Source organism: Triplophysa dalaica, chromosome 7, assembly GCF_015846415.1.
Source record: "Triplophysa dalaica isolate WHDGS20190420 chromosome 7, ASM1584641v1, whole genome shotgun sequence".
NCBI lineage: Eukaryota > Metazoa > Chordata > Actinopteri > Cypriniformes > Nemacheilidae > Triplophysa > Triplophysa dalaica.
Genome location: NC_079548.1, coordinates 10,257,406 through 10,280,129, shown reverse-complemented (window position 1 = coordinate 10,280,129; position 22,724 = coordinate 10,257,406). Strand labels below are relative to the sequence as shown.

Here is a 22,724-nt window from a genome sequence, read left to right as displayed (position 1 = left end):
ATCAGAGCGTTTTGGAAGGAGGGACGTCATAGAACCATGAACTCAACAGCCTGTTTTCTGAGAATCGAGATGGCAGCGTAAAACACGCTGAAATACAGTATGTCATGTATATCGATTTAGCACATCATAAACATAATAAAGAATTCGAAAAATAGGCAAAATAGGACCCCTTTAAATAAACCGCTTTACATAAACAGCAAGAAATGAATGACGTGTATGTAACTATTAAACATTTTTGTGTTTAATGGGTGATTGGAAAAGATTATATAAACTTGTGGTTGACCAAGAGTCGTCACAGCGAACGGTTGGCGCTGCACATGAAGAGAGGGGTTGTGAATTTATGTGAATGCGCTCAGTGTGAGGGATGGAAAGCACTGCTCAGGGTTTGTGACTGAGACTTTCAAGGTGTTTTAGTATGACTTACAGCAGCGTGCTGGTCATATGTGGATCATGAATGAGGCTTATGTTATAGCTCACTCAGTTGATGGCCAAAGAAAAATAAACTCATTCACCGGCTGCCTCATTTAGCTTCCATCCAGACAGGTAACGCAACCCACCCCTACCCCATCTGTCTGCCCTTCACAATGTCTCTTTCTGTCTGTCTCATATTCCATATCTCACCTTGTCTCCTCCTGTCTGTCTCTCTCTCAGTCTGTACCTGTCTCATTTTGAACACTTTCCACACATTCAACTGTATGACATTCAAATATACATAATGGAAACATACAACTTTTTGCAAACAGATTGAATGGTGTCCAGTCCATGTCGTTCTGTCTGCTTCTCACTTCCTGTCTCTCGTCCGTCTGTCTCTCTGCACTGTGTATATTGTGCCCTCTGCATTCCTGCGCTGAACAACGGCCAAACCAGCTCATATATGTGTTCTTCGCCAGCGAGCAACGGCCATAATCCACCCAGCATCAGATAATCACGCTACTCCTCAACAATCTCATTACGCACCGCCTAATATAAGCCACGGATTTTAGCAGATGCAATAACAAATGCTTCAAATCCCTAATCCCAAGAGTAGACAAAAATACCATCGGTAAGCATCTCAAACGAGTTTTTATTTGTTTTTTTTGTCTTGCGCAGATAGCTAAAGCCATCTGGGAATCAGGTCTTGTGTTGTTTTATGCTTGTGTGTGTAATTCAAAGAATTTAAATCACGGCATGAATTTACGAGGCTTTGTCTTCTGTTTCTACATGACCTTCAATGTCTCGTTCTTTGGTGTCATGTATGCCTGAAATATAACAATAGTCATTTCTGTATACAAAAGGACAAATGTTTGTGGATGTCTGTGAACGTAGACAATACATTTTACACAGTGTAGAGAATCTTAAAATATTCTAATCGCGCATAGCTTTGTCTACGAGTCTCTACTTTTTTTTACCCGCAAATGGCATTTCACCCATTCCATTATACAATGTGCGCCCTGCGACGGAGACCTAATTAAAGTTTGCTGGAAGGGCATAATTCTAGGCAATGCCTGCTGGGGCTTGTGAATCATGTCGGCTACATGTGACCAAGACGCAGGCTCTTTCACAGCCCCGGTCACGTGATGCTCTCGCTCTCTTTTTTAGCGATGTGTTAGAGAATGTGAGTATATTGCACGCTGGTGTGAATTCCCACCGTGCTTCTGAATGTCCTTTAGTCCGCAAGATAGGTTATGCTAATACACTCCCTCTGCCTCCCGCTGTTAGTTTCCCCCACCCAGACAGAGCAGAGGGTCTCCCCCATGAGACCTTCTAAACAGCTAGCCCATACGTCTCCGATGACAAATGTTTTAGCGAGCATAGAGCGCAAACGAAAACCCTGCGATTGATTTCTGAGCTCTGATTTCCTTTGTTAAAGAGAAACCTGGGGGTCTTAAAAAAGCAAGCAAAAAGACCCCCACAGCAATCATTGAAGCGTCTGAGCATTTGGCTGAGATTTCATCTCTAACAGCGATTAAGTTTAGGCTGGTGTTCAAGGAGAAACTGTGCAATTTATATGTATTTTCTCATTTTTTTTAAAATCCCTTGATCCAGCGTCTACTCAAATCCCTGGTGTAATCCTCGGCAATCCCAGGAGGGTTGGGAATACTTTGTGTTGCCAGTGTGACTTTCTAAACTCTTTGTCTGCCCATACTACTGAAACTGGTTGGTAGACTACTGCTTGGTAAAGTGGCCGTGGAGGTATTCAAGGGACAGGTGAATCATCCTCGCATGAATCAGCCTCCCACGCGCTCTGCGATTCTTCATTTTAAACTGTGGAGAAAGAATTGCTTGATGTCAAGGGCCTGCCATGTGGGGACGATAGACCTGTGCCGGGCGGCTGAAGTTCAGCTCTCAGTTCGACTTTATCCACTTTGTTTTGCCCTTTTAGAAACTACTGAAAAGAGAAATGTGGATTCCATTTAAGGCCAAATTCACCACCTGAAAAGGTTGAATAGCCGAATGAAATGAATACTAATGAACACGGAGGAAATTGACTTTTTCTGACTTTCCTTTGCCCTCACTTTCTCCGTAGAGGGAGCAGATTGATGGTGACTCTGAACTGGTAACTGAAAGTGTCAGTATTACCATTTAAAATATGATTTTTACTAGAAACTAGAGGGACACTCGTTCATGAGAAATTCTACGTCATGGTGCTGTGGGTTGCTAAGGTTTGGCTTTACTGTCATCATTTGTAGTGTGTTTCTAGGGGGTTGCTAGGGCCTCTAGCCCCTAATATGATCTGTTGATATGGCTCCGGTCTCTTTTGTTGTGTAAAACATTTATTTTTATTCTATTCTTGTTTCTGGCATTTGCACAGCACAGTAATAGCACATTCCTCCACTCCAACAAGACACACACATTTTTGTAATTAGAGTTAAATGTGGTATAAGAAAAGACTAATCATATATACAATGTCTTGAATATCTTAATTGGGCCATTTAAAGGGAGAGCAAATGGAGATTTTTGCATAATTCTCAGACCACGGTAATTTCACGTTTCTCCTTTTGAGTTTTAGCAGAGATCTCATGTCCATTGCTGCTCAGATATGCTCAAATATTAAAATTTCTGACTTCATTGTAGTGTTCTATATGATCTGTATGAGCAAATTATCTGAGCTCTTTACTCATGTATGTCTCATAATTCATTTTTAATATAATAATAACTATTTGTATACATTTTTGGATGAAGCAAGAACGTGAAGTCTATTGGCCTAGTTGTTTTTCCCCACAGAAATCCTTAATCAATAAACAGTAAATCGATGAAAAGCATGCAGATTCTTCTACACATGTGCAGTGATGATTTTGAGACTCCAAGAGCCTTCCAGATGATCTTGAGCTCACAATTGAGACACACCAGTGAGTAATGGAGACTGAAAGCCTGCCAGAGCTCTGCCTCTGAGACTTGAGCTTTGCTTCTGTAATCCACCCTCGAGCCAATAGAAGGGGGCAAATAAATGACCATAATTATCCCGAAAGCTGTTATTTGCATATCTTTGCCTCCTTTTTCTCCAACATTAGTTTTCAGTCGCATTGCCATTTAAGTTTCTATTTAGGTTGATTTAGCGTAAGTGTTGGTTACAGCCTCCATGACATTAAAGCAGCACAGCTCATAAAAGACATGCAGAGTACGAGGCTCATCGCTAATCATCTTCTCCCCACTTCGGCTCGCTGTTATTGCTCTTCGACAAAGAGGCGACGAGGAAGGATCGTGCCAATCCGCCAGCGGGCAAGCGCCCTGGTGCCTTACTGTGTCACAACTGCCTGCAACGCGTTTCAGGGCATTTACGGAGGTATTAAAACGTTTCCCCTCCAAATCGGCATAGTTAGTGTAATTAAAATCTGTGGCTGGATCAAAGTTCCCTAATCATTCTTTTCCCCCTGGTGTTCTTTCTCTCTCTCACTCTAATTCTGTCTCTCTCTATATCTCTCGCCCTGTTCTTTTTCTCTATCTAATGGGAGGGATTTAGTTGTCTGATGAATAGCGCCGAGCTAGCTAACTGATCCCACAGGATCTAAAGGGATGCTGATGCTGGCCAAGAGGAAAGGCTGTAGAGATCTTATGGTGATGAAGGTCACATGCTCCTCTGTACTGCCTATCTCTAAATCCATAGAGTTAACATGCTCCATATTGATAAAAATTGGTACGTCGATAAGGTCCATGGTGGAAACCCCTAATGCGTACCAAAAAGTTTTTTTGAGGGATTGCATCTGTACTCACCGTGCTCCACGCTCATCCATAAACTGTGGTGTTTTTGTCTTTTTTTCTTTTCCCTCAACACCACATTGATGTATAATGGAAGCATATCTAGCACACATCCCAGACCACAGTCACATACTGTAAAGGAAATCAATACTTCATAACAGCTCACAGGAAAGAAGGAAGTCCTACATCTGTGTGTACAAGGGATAGCATTAGCCGTAGAGACCACAACCTTGAATCACATCTTCTTCAGGTGCTTTAAACTCTAGGATTGAAACATCACACAAACATGTTTGTTTGTATCGTATTGAGGATTTATTAGTCCCTTATGTTTTTTTAATACGAACTAATGATATTTTAAATCCCTTACACTTACAGCACTCTTTGTTTTTAAAGGAACAGTTCACCTTCGAAATGAAAATTCTGTCATTATTTACACACCCTTTTGTCATTTCAAACCTGTATGACTTTCTTTCTCCTGCAGAACACAAAAGAAGATATTTTTAAAAATGTTGGTAACATAAAACTCTTGGCCCCCATTGACTTCCATTGGTTTTGTGTCCATCCATACAAAAGAAGTCATTGGTGACTAACGGTTTTTGGTTACCAACGTTAAAAAACAAATCTTTTATGTTTTGCAGAAGAAATACAATCACACGAGTCTAAAATGAGAACAGTGTGAATAAATGATGACATAATTTTCATTTTGAAGGTGAACTATTCCTTTCATTAAATGTATTTATTAGGGATTTTTTTGGGCACATAGATGTACCCTGACCACTCTTCCCCCTTACATACATACACATAAAACTTTGTTGTATTTTTAATTATGCATGTTATAAACGTCCATGGTGTTTTTTTCCCGGTTCTTTTCAGTCTTCTCTTTTATAACTACACTAAACAGAACACTCACAAAAACCACACTACTAGACATTAACATTACGTTTGTGTGATTTTACTCTTTTTGGTAGTTTGGACCACCTAAAAGTTTGAGACTGCGGTCCTGAAATTCCTGATATGACGCTGCCGTGTTTCTGGCATGAGGAAGTGCTGTCAGAGGAGCTCAGGAACGGCCTGATATGAGGACTAAAGGGTTAGGCTTAGCTTCAATCTAAGAATTCATTTTCTGCTCGAATTCTTCACAGTCATTCGTCACCTCTGTATTCATAGCTCTCTCTCCAAAAACGCCAAGTAATGTGGCTTTTTTCCATGGCCTGACAGTCCCTCAAACTGTCATGTTAAGAGTTGCTCTAATCTCTTCTTCTAAATTTTGTGAGGCCTCTCTCCTTTCTTATATGTGAGCCTTTTCAACTTTTAATAGGCGCATGGGCACGTTGAGTCTTTGATGTGGGGTTCTCCACTTCATGTCTCATCATTGTTTCAAATTATGGGCTTGAAGATAGCACTTCCCTGCATCTCAGCATTTTCTCTCAGACTCTCATTATTCTGCCTCCTTTTTGTACACTCAAACTGAAGCGCTCAGTGTAAAATCGGAGTGTATGAGAATGGTTGTTGAATAACTTAGTAATGTTGGTCTACTGGAATTGGGCTACTTTTTAACCATCAATGTGAGTTGTTTTTTCTGTGGGTTAGAGGTGGAGGAATTTTGATTTCCAACTGTCAATTTTAAGATTATTTCATTTATTGATGTTAAATTCTGTCAACTTTAATAAACTAGAAACTTTATTTTACAGATTTCAGAAGGCAAATTCTAATTAGCCACTTTATTTTGCCACGCAAATCTGGCTACCCGGGCAAGACTATACATAAAACTCAACAGCAAACCGGAATTAGATTTGCTAAACTAAGACAATACAACAAGATGAAAAGTTATGCCATTTTTTCAGAAATTGAACATGTTTTTTACATCCAGGAGCTCTGCAGGATTCTGGCACTTTGCCAACCTGTGAGTGACGTCAGTAGACTGTTCCATAGATACGTGTATCTATATTTATGATAGGAATAATGTTGACAGAAAACACCAGATAAATTATAAGATGTGTTATATTAGCATCTTTTGCTCAAAATTTGCAAAAATGATCTCTGAACGTTATTTCAACCAGCTTGTTGAGGTAATCAGTCTTTGAAGTAGTTCCCAAATATTCTCAGAGCATATTTATGTCAACAAAATTCATTTTTTTTACATTTAGGCACACACTTTAGGATAAAATGGATAAGATCTTGAGCACATTTCAGTCAAGTGATTCTACACCTATGACTGGTAGTCTATATAGCTAAGAATATGACGTTGATTGACCTGACTAGTTAGATGACCATGGTAAGTAGTTGGCCTCATGAGGGTATGCTGAGAATGAAACTGTTGAGACCACAAAGAGATGAAGCAAATGCAAATCCAGGCTTGGATTAAATGCAAAACTGAGATATCAGGTTTGGATAATATTGTTATTTGGATTCCGATCAGAAGGTCGCATTAATTCAGCATATTGTAGAATTGGACAAGGGCATAATGGAATTGTGCCACGCTAGATAGATCTCTGAGCAGTTTCTCTAAAAGTTTGCTCTTTGTGAATCCAAAAGACTAACGTACCAAACAACAAAGAATGCAGTTATTTAGAAAACGTTGAGGAGGTGTTATCTGGTCTGTGTGGAGAAGCGGTGCATTAATATTCCAACAGCTTGTTTTGCATCGCAGCGGCAGTGGAGCAGAGAGAACAACAAATGTACTGAGTCATAAACAGAAGGGAAATGTTTCGACTATTGGCGTAGAATTGAGTTGCAGTGGTCTGCTGCAAGGGGATCCCACTGCCATCACAGTCTTATTTCATTTAGAACATGACTGTTGCGTCACTATTCACAACATTGATTTCTTCTATTGACAAACCCCCTGCAACACACATCGACCATAAATGATGTGGTGCATGTGCTGCCAGTGTGACTCTAAACTGCTTCCCACCTCACACATCTAGTCTATAATTGTCATTTAAATGTTTTAGATTTAGATGTTCAGGGTTTACCCTTTTTTTGGGTAAACTTAATTATAATGTGGCTTTTGTTGGCCGTTGGCTTTCCTTTTTTAAGTTCATCGAGTGATAATTAGGAAATTGTTTGTTGGAACTGATTGTATGGAAACAAGCATTTATGTAATCAAGTAATTCGAATTCATAAGGTGGTTTCCCACATGCTGTTTTTCTCTAAACAAATCAGTAACTATTAAAAGAAAAATGCAGCTCTGCGATTATCGACTGGCATATATTTTTGATAAATTTGCTAACTATGTAAATTAACGCAGTGTGACCGCTGTAGTCAGAAAAGTGCTATTTCAGTGCGGGTTCTCGTGCTGATGCATTACCAAAAATCAAATGGAGACCTGCTGTGTTGTGCCGTTGGCCAGAGTCTTTGAAAAAGAGATGGAAAAGATGGAACGGTATGCCAATAAATGGTCCAGTGCTTCTTGGGTTACCTATTACTATTGATACTGACATTGAGGGGAAATTGTTTTTGGTCCCCATAAGGGAAACGGCTTATAAATTAAACTTAATGATGTTTATTTGAAAATGTAAATGTTCAGAAAGGTTTGTGTGAGTGTTAGGTTTAATGGTACGGTGAGACGTACATGTATCTAAATTGATAGAGCTTAGCTCGTCGTCTGTATGGTTTAGGGGCATTAGCATGGTGTGATGTGATGTAAAAGCATGGCAGGGGAGACTGACCCAAGACGGGCTCTGCCAGTCCAGTTGGTGGCTTGATGTTCTTTTTGATTTTCTCACTCTTCCACATGGGCCACAGACAGCCTTCATGTTATAGCTTACTGAATGTTCTATCTTGGTTGATGCCTCCTCTGCTACTCCCAAATAACAGGCTTGGAAAACCGCCTGGCCTTCTTATTCCTGGACCTTTCTGCTGTCATTATGTCCAAATCGGGCTTCTTTTCGTGCATACACCTTGCTATTAGCAATTAAAGAAGAGATTAGACCAAAATAAACCCGAGCCTCAGCGCCGCTGGTGGATCGTGCGGCTGAGAGAACCGAAGGAACCCAGCCAGGGTGGGGTTGTTCGAGTCTCAGTTTGCGGAAAGGTATTTCAGACCATGCTAGGTTTCTTCATGCTTACACAACCAAGTGAACGAGTGGATGCTTAAACAAGATGTCCTACGCAGATATGCTTTTTACACCGGGCGGTTAACTTGCCCACACAAAGCGGCAGTTCTCCTACGTTTCCTGAATGAAAGGGGCGGTTATGTAAAGGCAGTGGGGCCCTCGTCCCAGACCACTTCGTATGCGAGGGGGCCGATGGAGCCACAGAATGTCAAACAATCTGTTTCACAAGAAGCACCTTGAGCATTCATTAAAAAAAAATCTTTAGCTGAGTGAGGCTGCACCCATTGTGGATCTCTAATTGCTGCTCGGCCTCATTTGTATGCCTCTTTAGACACTGCCTGCAAGGCTTTACCTCATTAAAGATGCCAGAGAAAGGTGGTTGTTTGTTTATTTTGAGGTAACGGTTTTAACAACAAGAACAGCCGTAGACACATACAGTCAAACGAAACATGAGAAATTGATTACATGCTGGGCTGATAACAGGAAACCTTCTTAAACGGGCCAACTCTCACTAGTTAGTACCTCACAAATCTCCCCAACTCCAGAGTGTTTTGCCAGAAAGCCCTACTATAATGGATTAGTGTTGACCACTTGATACAAAAGCCGAGGTCTTAAACCTTAAAGCAGCAGGATAAGCCAGGCTTAATTTCTTCTCATTCGCACCCGAGAGATACACAGGCCTGTTGCGTCACAGGGAGGAGGAGGATGCCAATCAGGCCCCGTGCCAACAGGTGCTCGGAGAGCCAAGGGCCGCATTCAATAGGAAAAAACAGCACAAAGCGCCTTTAGCAGGGGCTTATGAGAACCTCTGCGCTCCTCACAGGGAATCCAGAGTTGATGATTGTGAGCTTAGTCCACCGGCTGTGAAAAGCAGCATATCAAAAACTAGATGTGAATCTTTATGCTTGAGGCACTTGCTGTTAATGCCCCAACAATTAAAGCTTGTGCCCTCGTGTAAGCTAAAATTGTCTGTTAATGATGAGGACTGTGAGAACGGACCACAGCTTAACGTGGATGTAAAGCTTTTACATACAATTAAAGGGATCGTTCATCCAAAAATAAATGAATTTAGTCGATTAGATGAGTTAATATTACAAGCATGATGGGAAGTAGGTCAGTGTGGTGTTCTAGGACATCTTTGCTTTATCTAGTATTATGCTAGATTTGTGCTCCATCTGCGAATCTACAAATGGTCGATTGTGTTGTGGCAGTCAGTGATCAAAGATTGATGATTGCCTCCATCTGTCTAGGTGTTTTAAACTATGCATGCTTTCAAATAGGGGTTCGTCAGAAACATTGAAGTTGTCATGCAGAAAAGACGTTGTTTGAAGTTCGTGTTCTTTCTTCGTAGCTGCTTCTATCAAAGCGCTGAAGCTGGTTACGTTCCCCATCCATCAGAAAGATGAAAGCGTGTAAGATGTTTGGATGGATTTAACTGAGAGTTTTTGGTTATGTTTAGTGCAAAACACCTGAATTGACTTCTAATTAGTGCCTGTCGAGAGACACCATGAACTGCAGAGGGATCTTCCAACATAGTTGGAAATATTTTGTTGGAAGTGTCTTTGTTACGTTGAACACAAAAGAAGATATTTTGAAGAATGTTGGAAAACTAACTGTTCTGGGGCCCTTTTGACTACCATTGTAACTTGACCTAATATTTCTTGTTTGTGTAACTATAAAAATGAGGGCTGTTAACGCATGCAATGCATTTTTTCAGATTAACAAATATTTAACGCAATTAACGCATCCTTTGTCTAGGATGACAAAAATCACGCTCTCATGTAATGGCCTTTAAACCATTTAAGCACGATTTGAAAGTTGCTTTGATGCGTTGAGTGTAGATAGACAGCTTCTAGCAGTGGGACGTGGTGCAAGGCGACAGCGATCCAGTCTGCTGTATACAGTCACGGACTAAAGGCTTCGTCAGTGAATCTCTGTCAGACAGCTCACCCGTATTAAGCTCTCTTTGGTGCTTGAATGAACAAAAATACACATGATTATGCCAGAAAGCCCGTTTTGTCTAGCATTTTCCTAGGCACAGACTTCAACGTGTTAAATACAATCTGAAATGAATTCAAAGAGTTGTGAAAATGAAAGAGGCGTCAGATCTGCATTGAGCGTCAGCTCTTAAAGGGGCTGCATTCTTAAACCTGCTGCTGGAAATACTGTCACTAATGTTAATCAAAGAACAAACTAAAAGAAGAAGTTTAATGTATTTTGTAGCTTTAATGAGAATTTTTTCTGTATTTAATTTAGAATTCAGCATTTAAGACCGTAAAGTATTTGAGAACCTCAATTTCTGTATATTTGCTACCTGTTAGATATGACAGCTCTCAATTATACTGTAATTAAAGTCAAAATAAATAATTTTCATTCATAAAATGATGCTGTTAAAGAAATCTGTTGTTTCTACATTTAATTTGAAGATTGTATGTGAAACTATTAGAATGTAAAAGTATATTCAGAAAAAATGTGTGAGTAATTGGATATATTTTTTATCGATTGACAGCACTACTAAAAATATTGGATTGTCTTTGTAAGGGACTGATGGTGGGTTCGGTTTGTCATTTTAAAGCAGTTTTTCTCTAACAAATCGAGTGTGGGGTTAGATGAAGCCATTCTTATCAGGCATTCATATAGGTTGTCTTTAGTTTGTCCTCTAGTTGACTGTCCTAACTCTACCAAAGCAGAACATCCTTCTCATTCCTTTGTCTTTCCCATTCTCTTGTGTTTTCTCTCTCTTGTCCTTATTCTTACCTTCTCTGCTCTCACCCTCAGATAAACTATCTTCTCTAATGTATCATTCTTTTTTTCCAGTGCATCCGCAGCTCCAGTGACTCACGCTGCCCGTGTAGAAGGTGTTGTAGCTCTGATAGTCTGCTGAGTTTCTCGTGCGTACCTGTTCTTTCCTGCCTCGGGGGGAAGAGCTGGGCTTATTTGTCATCTCCAGTGGAAGCACTTTTCACAATTTTCCCAGCAGCCCACTCAGAGCCGCAAGGAAAATTTGCACATAGTCCGAAACAAATTTGTAGTACAATGCAATGTAAGTCGCTTTGGATAAAAGCGTCTGCCAAATGCATAAATATAAATGTAAAGGAGAACGGCTACAGGACCATCCCCTTCATTAGGTTGGATCACACTTTACTGAAAAAGCGAGTAGGTATAGTCGATCTGTTAGATATGTGAGCACAACGCTGCCTGATTCGGCTTTTGTATTTACGGTTGCATGCATGTGTGTAGGGCTGGGTCTTGTTTCATAACAGTGAATGACTTCTTTTTTGGTTGTGCTGTTTTGAAAGGCAGCCACATAATGTGACATGCTCTCTTTTCTGTTCTTTGTCAGTTTTTGACTTATTGTGAAGATCAGCTGTTCAAGGGGATCAAAGCCAAGAGGCAATTTTCACTCAGTCTGTCTAATATCCAGATCAATTTTAATTCAGTGCAGTTCAGCATGGCCTCCACCTCCAGCAGGAGATCACAAGGTGACAATAGCATATTGCAAAAATCACCCTATTGGAGTAAGGAGAAAATCCTTGGACATACCATGGCTAAAAGTTTTTGGGCCAAGTGTACAGTAGCCCTGTGATAAAGGATCCACACAGCTTGGGGGTGTTTGGTATATTGTACTATTAAATATTTTAAAAATATATTCAAAGTAATTTAAAAGTAAAGCAGTTTTCCCTCATAATATCCATCAATTCTCCAGACCTGCTTAACTAAAAATTTTCAGTATTTTTAAGATTATATATGTATTTTTAATAGTAGGCTTTGTATTTTTTTATCGTTATAATTATGACCATATTATTGTGGTAATGTTTTTGTGTATGTTTATGTTGGCGGAAAGGGTTACTATGGGGAAAATGTATAACTTTAACTGTGTGAAGTCTATTGTTAATGGTTGTATTAGTTAAAACAAACAAAATAAAAAAGTTATTGACCTAGTAGATAAACAATCAGTGTTGACATAAGCCCATTGCTTTAGCCAGATTTACAATGGTAAGGTTATTATGATGACTTACAACTTGAGCGGTCAGGTCGGATTTCATGGGAAATATTATTTTAACTCTTAACACGTGTAACACAAGTACCTAAACTAACCTTAAATTTTATGTTTCGAACAGAGATACCATAGAGAGGCAAAAGTTACGAATTGTGGGTTAAAGCAAAAGGTCTAGTACTTTGGTTTTCTGAGAGTTAGATCTTTATTCAACGGTCAACTCTGTGCTTTTATTAAGATTCAGACGCACAGAATGTGTGAACGTGTTTCGGATGCGGATCACTGGTGTCGGTTCAGTTTGATTGAGTAGCCTGGAGACAGTCCCAGTGATTGATGGTGCTCTTCTCTGTGGTAGGAAAGGTCACAGTTGGGTTTCAGCGCCCATCCTGCATAGCATAATCAGCTTACAAACTCATCTTCTATGTAGTCTGTATGTGACCATCCCTCCCACCCCATCCCGTAGGAGATTTACATGAGTCATCCAGCAGTGACCCTGCTCAGCCACCCAGGGGGAGAGGTCAGCCAGAGGGCAGCCTTTAGGAAGGTGACCCCTGCAACCCTGGAGCACAGGGTGATGCAAACTTTGCTGATCTTGTGCTAGGTGAAACAAACAGAAATGGTATAAACATTAATTGATAGTGATGTTTATTGCTTACATTTATTGAAATTAGGCAGACCCATTTTACAATTTAAAAAATGATCTAAAAACATTTCATGTTATGTAAAAAAGTTGTTATTTATCTTTTATTGTATTTATTTATATTAGGTTAACATATTTTATTTAATTGTTTTCTTAATGCTTAAAATTTCTGAAGCATTGAGCTTATCAATATTAAACATTGTTTTAAATATTTATTTTACTAAAGGAAGCAATCAAACAAAAACACTTATTATAATAAAAAATATATTATTATTAATCTATTAATAAAATAAGAAAAATTGAATCATTATGTTTGGTCAGATGTTTATGTTTCTGTCCAGTCGTCGTGAGTTAAAACAGTTTCCGTGACATTAACCACTGAACACACAAGCATTTCTACATCTATACTCAAACGTGCACCAGCCCACACGTCCATTTCTCATCTGATCCACACTGTTCTTCCTGTATAAACCTTGTGCTCCTCCAGACCCAGTCACGTAATATTCCCTGATGTCTGCAGCCATGACACATCCAGAGCTGAAGTATTTATGACTTCCCTAATAGTTGACTAACAGTACTCCATTCCCTCCTAGTGTTATTTGGTTCACACACACCCATGTCCTGAGTTTATACCACTCCATGATAGATGTCGGCTTGGATCCTGACAATTTTTGTACTTTTTATTATTTCTATGTAGAAGTTAATGTATTGTAGACTGTGCAGACGTAGTAAAATTTAGGCCAGATTACGGGAGTGTTATTCGGTTTTATGTTTCATGTGGGCACTCCCCGCCCAAACGCTTATTCATTTGAACCATTAAGGTGTACGGTTACATATAACTATAGTTGTCAAACTGTCTCTGACGCGACGCTTCGGGAGAACGAGCAAAGCTACATTCCAGTGTTGCGCTGTTCCTCACTGCTCTTTCATTGAGTCTTCTCTTACATCTCTGCCTGTCTGACTGAAACACATGATATCTAGAACATGGTTTATGGGTCAATGACAAATAAGAAAATGTCAGGTGGTGCGACCATATATTAATTTAAAATAATATTCATTTAATGTATTTAGCACTGAGTATTTTTCCCCTCATATATAAGAAATTTAACATAAAATCATGCCAAAATATTTTATTAAGAATTTTATTGAGAAAATTAACATTTATTTCTCAGTTTTGTTCTCTGTTTGTATGTTCGGACGGTCGCACCACCTGACATTTTTGGTCTTTCAAACACCAAAACTCAAAAAATAATGAATTTTGAATAAAATGAAAAGGGTTTCTTATAAAGGACATATTGTAGATCCATTTGATATATGACATGTATTTATTCAAATTCTTTTTAGGAAAATAATGAATTTGGACACAAAACACGTCATTGACCCATGAGGATGGACGAGGAATTTAGTCACATTTTATTGTGATTCTGTCAGTTTTTTTATGCAGAGGTGGAGAATTTGTTTATAAATTCATCCAGCATGACCACTCCATCCACGCAAATCCAGACAAATGTTTTTGGCCATTGCACCACATTTTGGTCCGATTTGCAAGACCCCTGTAAATTCTGTGTTTACATTTAATCATTTAGCAGACACTTTTATCAAAAGCGACTTACAAATAAGGAAAACAATAAAAGCATGCAATCAACAAAAAGAGCAAAATCTTTTAAGGGCCACTTATGAAATTTAGCGGCATCTAGCTGTCCAGTTGGGAATTGCAACCAACAGCTGACTCCACTGCTCTCCCTTTCAAAGCATTACTACGGTGGCTACCTAAGATGTCATCTGGTTTCCTCTTCTTTGCCGAAGGAGAGAACGTTTTTGCGAATCGTGCACTGTAGAGCAGTTTGTCTGTATAGGGCTACTGTAGAAACAACATGGCGTATTCCATGTAAGGGGACCCACGGTGTATGTAGATAGAAATAGCATATTTCTTAAAACATAACGCTTCATTATGTACTGTAAGTCTTTATTTATAAACCTTTGAAGACATAGTAACTGTATATTACATTGCATTTCTTTCAATAGACCCTTAAAAAAATACACATTGGACCTTTAAGTGCTGCTTAACTGGTCCCAGTTTGTTTAACACAGTACCGTAGCTTTTCAATAAATCATATAGAATTGAATAAGGACCCGGAATAGCAATTTCTTGAAAACAGCTAAAGATTCATCTGCTTTGGTAAAGAGAGGCAAGTCACACTGTTCTGCTCCATCTGTTGTGCTCTTTCTGGCTGTTTTTATAAGCAGCTCATATAAATGAAGAAACACATCTGATGAGTCAGTTGAACCATAACCAGCTAAAATATATTATTATATTAAATAGTAAAAACATTATATTTAAATATGTTTAATATTTCTAGTTAGGCACCCATTCATTTAGGCAACCTTTTATTTGCTTATAAATTATTTACTAAGAAATGTAATACTTGAATTATTTAAAGTCCACCTGTGGTCGATAATTTTGTCCCTTAAAACTAATCTTTGACCATCAAAATTAAATATTCAAATAATTTTTCCTGTAAAAAATAGCTTGAATATAATTTTGTACCTCAGATATGCAGATACATGAATAGGCAAGTTAGCCCCGCCTCCAGATGCTGCTGAAGATGAAAACTGAAAGTGAAACTGAGAGCTGACACAGCAGTGCAGCAATCGCTTCAGCCCACATCTATGTGCCATCTTTGCATATATTTATGCTTCAAACTATTGATCCACAGGGGTCAAAGGAGCTGATGACATGATTGGTTACGGGTTTATGAAGTAATTAACTGGGGCATTTTCAAAGCGCATTTTTTAAACTGTCTTTGTTAAACTGCAGTTTTATGTAGAAAATACTGCAATGGTTCAAAATAATACATTTGCACATGGTTTGTCTTAAAAGCAAATATAAACATGTAAAATAACATTAAGAAAAAATTCACCCCAAGGGGGGCTTTAAATAAATTTGGACTACATGAAGAGCAATACACACTGCAATGTAAAATTATAATGGAAATAAATGTGCGTCGGATAAAAAACCAATGCACAGTCAAATAAAACATGAATGTAATTGATTATAAATTGTAAAATAACAGTCTCAATGGTATAGACTCTTTTTTTAGTATTCCCTGACTGTATGCATTGTGTGTGTGGCCCCTGATGTTCTTCCCATCTGATGGGCGGAAAAAGCGGCAGATAAAAGTGTGCTTGATAAACGAGCGAGTGACTCCCACCCTTCCAGTGATGGATGATACATGAGCGAAGGAGCCTCCCCCCTCGAGATGGGGGAGCGAAGCTCTGTGTCTGCCGGGGTGCTCAGCGGTGCAGAGCAGGACTACCAGAGCACCTTGGGAAATGACAGATTTTTGCAAGCGATCGATAGTCTTCTCCCCGGCATCCTAACTTACCTCCTGTGGTCGCCTAGGCTATTAATCCGGGGCCCTGTAATTTCCTCCTGAAAGCTCCTGGAGGAGGCGCAGCAGACGGGAGTGGAATCAGCTCTAAACGGGTGCCTTCAGAGGGCCAAAGTGCTGGTGATGTGAGAGGGATTTGTCTTCTAAAGTTTCCCTCGCAAATAATACACTCGCAAGCTAGCTACAATAAATGCGCTGTAGACAAATTGCACCGTAATGGTGAGGAAATGAGAATTGCTTCAGTGCCTCTTCTTACTTCCTCGCTGTGATTTTTTTTTTTGTTCTCTCTATTTCCTCTGCTGTTTCGTGTCCTTTCAAGACTGGTACTGTAATTGGGGGACAGAATAAGATTGGGAAAATAGAAGGTCTATTGGTGTGCCGCATTAGATCAGGGGTCATGGCCACGACCTATTGCAGGCTGTTGTCAATAGTGTATTATATCGGAATTGACATATGATAAATACAAAATTGTTTTCACAAAATAAAGACTAGCAGACAAGGCTTGGTAGTATACTCAGACATGGGAAAAATTGTGTTTAATAGTTCACATATTTTGTTACGAACAGGTGTGACATTGTTTCAGCAGCAGCGTCTAATTTTTTGTCTTCATCTTCTAGGATGGCTATCACTCTCACCGGCCCAAGGAGAAAGTCCGTGTGGACAGCAACAACGAGAATTCAGTTCCTAAAGACTTTGAAAATATAGACAACAGCAACTTTGGGGCGCGTTCCCAGACGCAGAGACACGTGCCCGGCAAGCACAAACAAGGCCTGCTTGAGAAAGCCCATGCCGAGCAAAGAAAACACTCTAATGAGGTAATTCAGTATGCACATAAAAAGGCGGGCCACAATCAGACACGGACAGGTCTTCATCGGAAAGCCAATCCCACCCTCCGGCCGGAACAATCCCAGCAGCACCGGCACCACCTGCAGCAGGCTAAGAGATCAGCCCCGCCCACCGTGGACATCAAGTACGACCAGCCGCCCAAATGCGAGATCAGCGGCAAGGAGGCAATCTCCGCCCTTTCCCGTGCCAAGACCAAGGAGTGCCGGCAGCAGATAGCTGAGGTTTATTGCCGCCACAAAGAACGACAACTCATGCCTGAGAAGGTCACCCGTTATTGCCCCTTAGAGGGTGAGTTAGACTCTTTTTACACTGCATGCTTGATGTTGACTCAATGTCAGGAAACCTCAACAGGGCAGGTTCTATTAGAATAAATCTGATTGTGGAAGGAGTAGTTGGTATAAGATGTCTCATTGTGTGGATAATGTTATGTCATGTCACTCTAAATGTTGTATATGACATGAAAGAAGATGGTGATGTTAATTTTTTATTGTTTTATTTTTGGCCAGTTTGCCACCTCTTTTGATTAGAGTGTAACCATACAAGATTTTATACAACGCTACACAATACTACGAAATTACTAACAAAATGTAAAAAATGTAACTAAAATTGTATTTATAATTCTTAATTGATGAATAATTAGAATCTAATAAGAATAATTAGATAAATATTTTAATTATGATTATTTAGATTTGACCACACACAATTCAAGGTTCAATTGAACCTTCTATATATACATGAAGGAAAATTATGTCTGTCAGTAGTTCAGTCATTGAAAAATTACATTTCATTTTAGCATACATTTATGAATTTAAAGCAGCCTAACCAAAACATACAAGTTTTTGATTCATGTCACATGTTGGCAGCTCAGCCAGAACAATTAAACCGGTGACGTATTTTTTAATATTGATAGAAATTAGATTGGAAATTATGGGGATAAGTAAGATTGCGGTAGGAGATGCAATGAACTCGCATCAGAAAACTCATCAGAAATTAGCACTATGATTCATTGTGTCACAGCGTTTAGTGACTTTCTTCACCTAAATAAAAAAATCCAAACAGATTAATGATAAATCTGACTTTAGTTCAGAAACAGCCTCACAACCGATTATAGTCCCCAGCCTGCGCTGACTTTATGGGAATTAATGATAAATAATGGTGAAAATAATGATGGTATCCTGAATTAATTACCATCCTGTCTTTATAAGTTTATGGAAGTAGCATATTAAGAGTCTGACAGAAGACATTCAGAGCGCTTGAAATTACAATTGCAGACAGGCTGGAAATGAGATTCTGGATTTCCGCACGAGGTTAGACAGATGTAATTGCTGTACGGTGTCTTTTTTCCCTTTCAATCTCCCATAGCTGACTAGAGAAAACATATTCACGCAATTATGCAGCGCTCAGTCGCCGGCCCACAAATCAGGCCTATGGATGCGCTCAAATAGAACAGTGACAGATCTGCTCAGGGTGCAGAGTCTCCGCCCGGAGAAGCTTCCGGAAACCAGAATGGGTTTTGACAGATATGACAGGGACATCACCACAGAGACATGAGTCTGGGATATGCGGAGAGTGTGGGGTGGGGAGGATGGAACGGAGTGGGACGCTTCTATTTCTAGCATGTACAGTAGAGTAGCTCTGCCACATGGATGCTGTTTGTATGTATTTATAAGTTGTAATTGCATGGTATGGTAACAGACGGCGTCTTTGATGGCAAACATGTGAGGGGTTTGCAATATTGATGCCAATTAGCGCTGTGGCAAGCGGCAAAATACACTGAAGTAAACAGCAGGTTTTTGATGAACATTGTTGGAAAAATTTGTTACAAACGTGGCCCAGGCTGACAAGGCCCAAAAGGAATCTTTGCAGGGTTTTTTATACACGTTCCTCAGTTGATTGTGGGAGGAAGTGTGTGGAATGTATTTAAATTTGGTAAAATGTGTTAAACAGAGCTGAGAGCACAGACAAAGTAACTGTGTGGCGTTTAATTTCGTTTGGAGGGCATCTTCGTAACACCCTGGCCATCTTATTTTTGGTAAAGATAAAAGGCAAGTGCAGCTCAAATTTAATTGAATGGGGAAAAAGACAGGATGTTGTCAGCATTAACGTTCCATAACATTTAGATGTTTTGAATCAATAAAATTGCAAATTTGGAAAAAATTATAATTTATTCGCTTTCCTTCTGTGTTCTTCTGAGGAACACAAAAGACGTATTTTTTGGTTACAAATGTTCTACAAAATATCTTCTTTTGTGTCCCGCTTAGAAAGTCATACAGGTTTGGAATGACATGAGGTTAGTGACATAATTAAATTATTATTTAATAAATTATTATTTACACTTTTAAGTAGGGATCCACTGATAGGATTTTTTGGCTGATACTGATTTTAACAAACAATTATCGTCCGATTCCGATATTGGTCAGTTGCATAGTACTTTACAATTACTGAACATGAATTGGATCCATTTAACATTTTAAGAGAAGGCACAAGTTAATAAGAAAGTACAATAAAACAATCTTCAAATGTGCTTTTTGCTATCCAATATATCTTTTATTAACAACATTAACTCATATTTGACTTTATATTGAACATTTCTTTAATAAACTTTCCTGTAGCTCAGTGGTAAAAGCATTGGGTTAACAACGCAAGGTTGTGGGTTCAATCCCTGGGGATTGCACATACCTAAGTATAAATGTATAGGATAATACAATGTAAATCGCTTTGGATAAAAGCGTCTGCCATATGCATAAATGTAAATGTAAAGTCTGCTGTTGCTATTTAATTATTATGCTCAGAGAAACCTTTTGGATTATTCAGACATGCAACTCATTGCCTCCATGCAGTTAATTAATAAACCATTGGTATCGGCCTTTTCATCCTATATGCCGATGGTGTTAAATGAATCCAAAATCGGCCAATTATAGCGGGCGATACATCGGTGCATCCCTACTTTTAAGATTGTAAATGTATTGCAGGCTGGTTTAGTTAATCTGTATTCTAGCCCTGTGATTGGTTGTTTAGACTTAAAGGCGGGCTTTCTATTCCTCCAGACACCATGATAATAATATTTTTTGGTTACCAAAGTTCTTAAAAAATAAATTGTGTTCTGCAGAAGAAAGAAGTTTGAAATGAAATTAGTAAGTAAATGATATTTGGGGAAACTATCTCTTTAAGAAACAAACACTGAATGTGCAGATCATTCTGAATAAAATCTGTTTGAAAGATTTTTGTGGCTCTCTGTGGGCAGATTCTGCGTAGGCCTTAAGAAGTATGTGTTGTATAAATATACCATAGCAAGTATTTTATCAAGAACCCATGAAATCACAAGGAGGGAATGGTTAATCTCCATGGTAAACACAGAGGACACATGAGGGCTAACGTGCTGTAATTGCATTTATTAAAGGACCCTTGCCCTGCCTTCACCCAACCAGAGTCAGCCTGTCCTCATCCAGGCTCTATGAAAAGGTCTGGGTGACCAGTGCCGTTTAGGACCGTAACTACAGACAGGGTTCTCAGATTATAGTCATTACCCCCTCCGTGGCCCATGGCTTCAGTCGGCATGGCCTTGAGCCAAAACATAGTGCCTTCAGTGTAATTTCATACAAGCTTTTTAAAATTAACCTCCTAGCCTGTAATGAGTAATTCAGCTTGCCCTTCTTTAGAAGTGGCAGGCTATACTATGACATGGAGAGAGAGAGAGAGGCAGTACACCACGTATTTATTCTGTGGGCATTTTTAGAAAGCCACAAATGACCGTGGCTCAGCCCTTGTGGTCTCCTCCGAGCTATTTGTGAGCGCTGAATGTATGTCTGAAGGAAAACTGGGACGTGTCTTATATCAGGCATTGTTGCGATGGTATCAGTGAAACACTTATAGACCAGTAGGTGATCATGTGGTGGATCATTGCGGTGTAGCGGATGAAGAGAGATACCCTCGGCGCAGTTCAAGTGTTGCAAATGTTTGTCTGTTTCATTTGAGACCAATGAAGATACTGTCGGTGTGTTTGTTTGCCCTGTAAGTTTTAAAGCGAGAGCTCACCCAAAATGCATTTTATTATTTGCAAACTTATGCCTTTTTCTACTGCAGAACACAAAGAAGATTTTTTAAGAATGATGGTTACCAAACAACATTGGCCTCCATTGACTTCTATTGAATAGAAACAACCACTGAGATAATTCTCAAAATATCATTTTAGGCCTTAGGCAGACAAAGTCATACAGGACCAGATGGTGAATAAATAATGACAATTTATTTTTATTTTTTTGGCTCAACTTAACCTTTAACTGTTGGGTTGTGACCCAGTAATGGGTTGCAGGTCTGTTCTAATGGGGTCACGGACTGTAGACAAAAATGCTTAATGCGAATAGTATGCAACGGACCATGTGTTCAAGCATTTAGGAGGGCAAAATTAAATCCTGTGTTGTTGCCTTTGAAGGTTTTGTGTGGAATTAAATTCAGCCAAATTAAACAGAAAACTATATTGAAAAGGTTATATGACACGCCTTCTTCAATGTTCTGAAACAGCAGCCGTTATAATGCCCCCTTCTGAGATTCAGAAGAGAAGGGGTCAGTGTCTAGGGAGGTACTTAGAGAGAGTGTAACTGACCCCATAGCCGAAATATGTTTTATGTCTAGACGTGGCTAATTTAAGCACAAGTCCATTTTGGCTAATGTGTCTGATATATGTGTGTGTCCGCAGGCAAAGTAAATATGAATGTGCAGTGGGAAGAAGACTCTATGGAAACTGTTCCAGCAGTACCAGTGCGGATAGCCTTCATATTAGTGGTGCATGGACGGGCCTCTCGCCAAGTGCAGCGGCTATTCAAGGCCATATACCACACGTCCCATTTCTATTACATCCATGTGGACCAGGTATGTTTTCAACACCGCACACTATTCTTCTTTCTTTCCTTCTATAACATTATTTACATTCAACAAAACAGCATTCAAGAATTTTTTTAATGTGTTTCCATTATAGTTTGTAGGCACAAGTGAAAAACAATTTACAGCATCTTAATTGAGCATATAATTCTCATATATTATTCTCAGCCATTCAGCATTTCTCATGTTCCATCCATAAATTCACATGTAATCATGTGGACATGTACAGAAAGTGTACACAGGCAGCTGAAAAGGAATTGTGGGGGATGGGAAAGGAAAGAGAGGAGAGGGAAATAGAGGAGGATGCTGGGTAAATAGTGGGCTCCAAACCCCTAAACTCATTCAGTAAGTTGTTTCAAAAGCCCAACGGAGGATTATTACTGAGCTATACTTCAGCGTCTTTCACACCGTTTATTCTCACAGCTTGGCAAGAGATAGAGTTTGAACATGAAAGGCTGTTTGTTCACAAAAACACACACACAACGTTGCACCCCCCACCCTAATTACACACATTCAAAAATACACTTAATGAGGCACTTGAATTTATGGCAGGAATGAGTGGGGTGAGAATGCTGTCTTGTAATTTCAAAAGAGCAGGATAAAGAGACTCTTTTCAATCAGTCCATCATCATAGAGACAAGCTTTATGACTCCTTTAAGTAAAGACCAGAGGAAAAGAGACGAGTTAAAGGTGGGGTAGAGTAACACAGAGAACCCAAGAAAAATTAAAGGGCTAGTTGA

General features: G+C 39.4%; 1 protein-coding gene across 1 annotated transcript in view; it reads left to right on the top strand.

Moving 5' to 3' along the window:
* xylt1 (xylosyltransferase I) overlaps positions 1 to 22,724 on the top strand; it is a 53,074-nt gene that overhangs the window by 5,742 nt on the left and 24,608 nt on the right. Inside the window, exons 2-3 of the mRNA XM_056753980.1 lie at positions 16,878 to 17,394; positions 21,803 to 21,975. Coding sequence (XP_056609958.1) covers positions 16,878 to 17,394; positions 21,803 to 21,975 — 690 coding nt within the window. The remainder of the gene's footprint in view (positions 1 to 16,877; positions 17,395 to 21,802; positions 21,976 to 22,724) is intronic.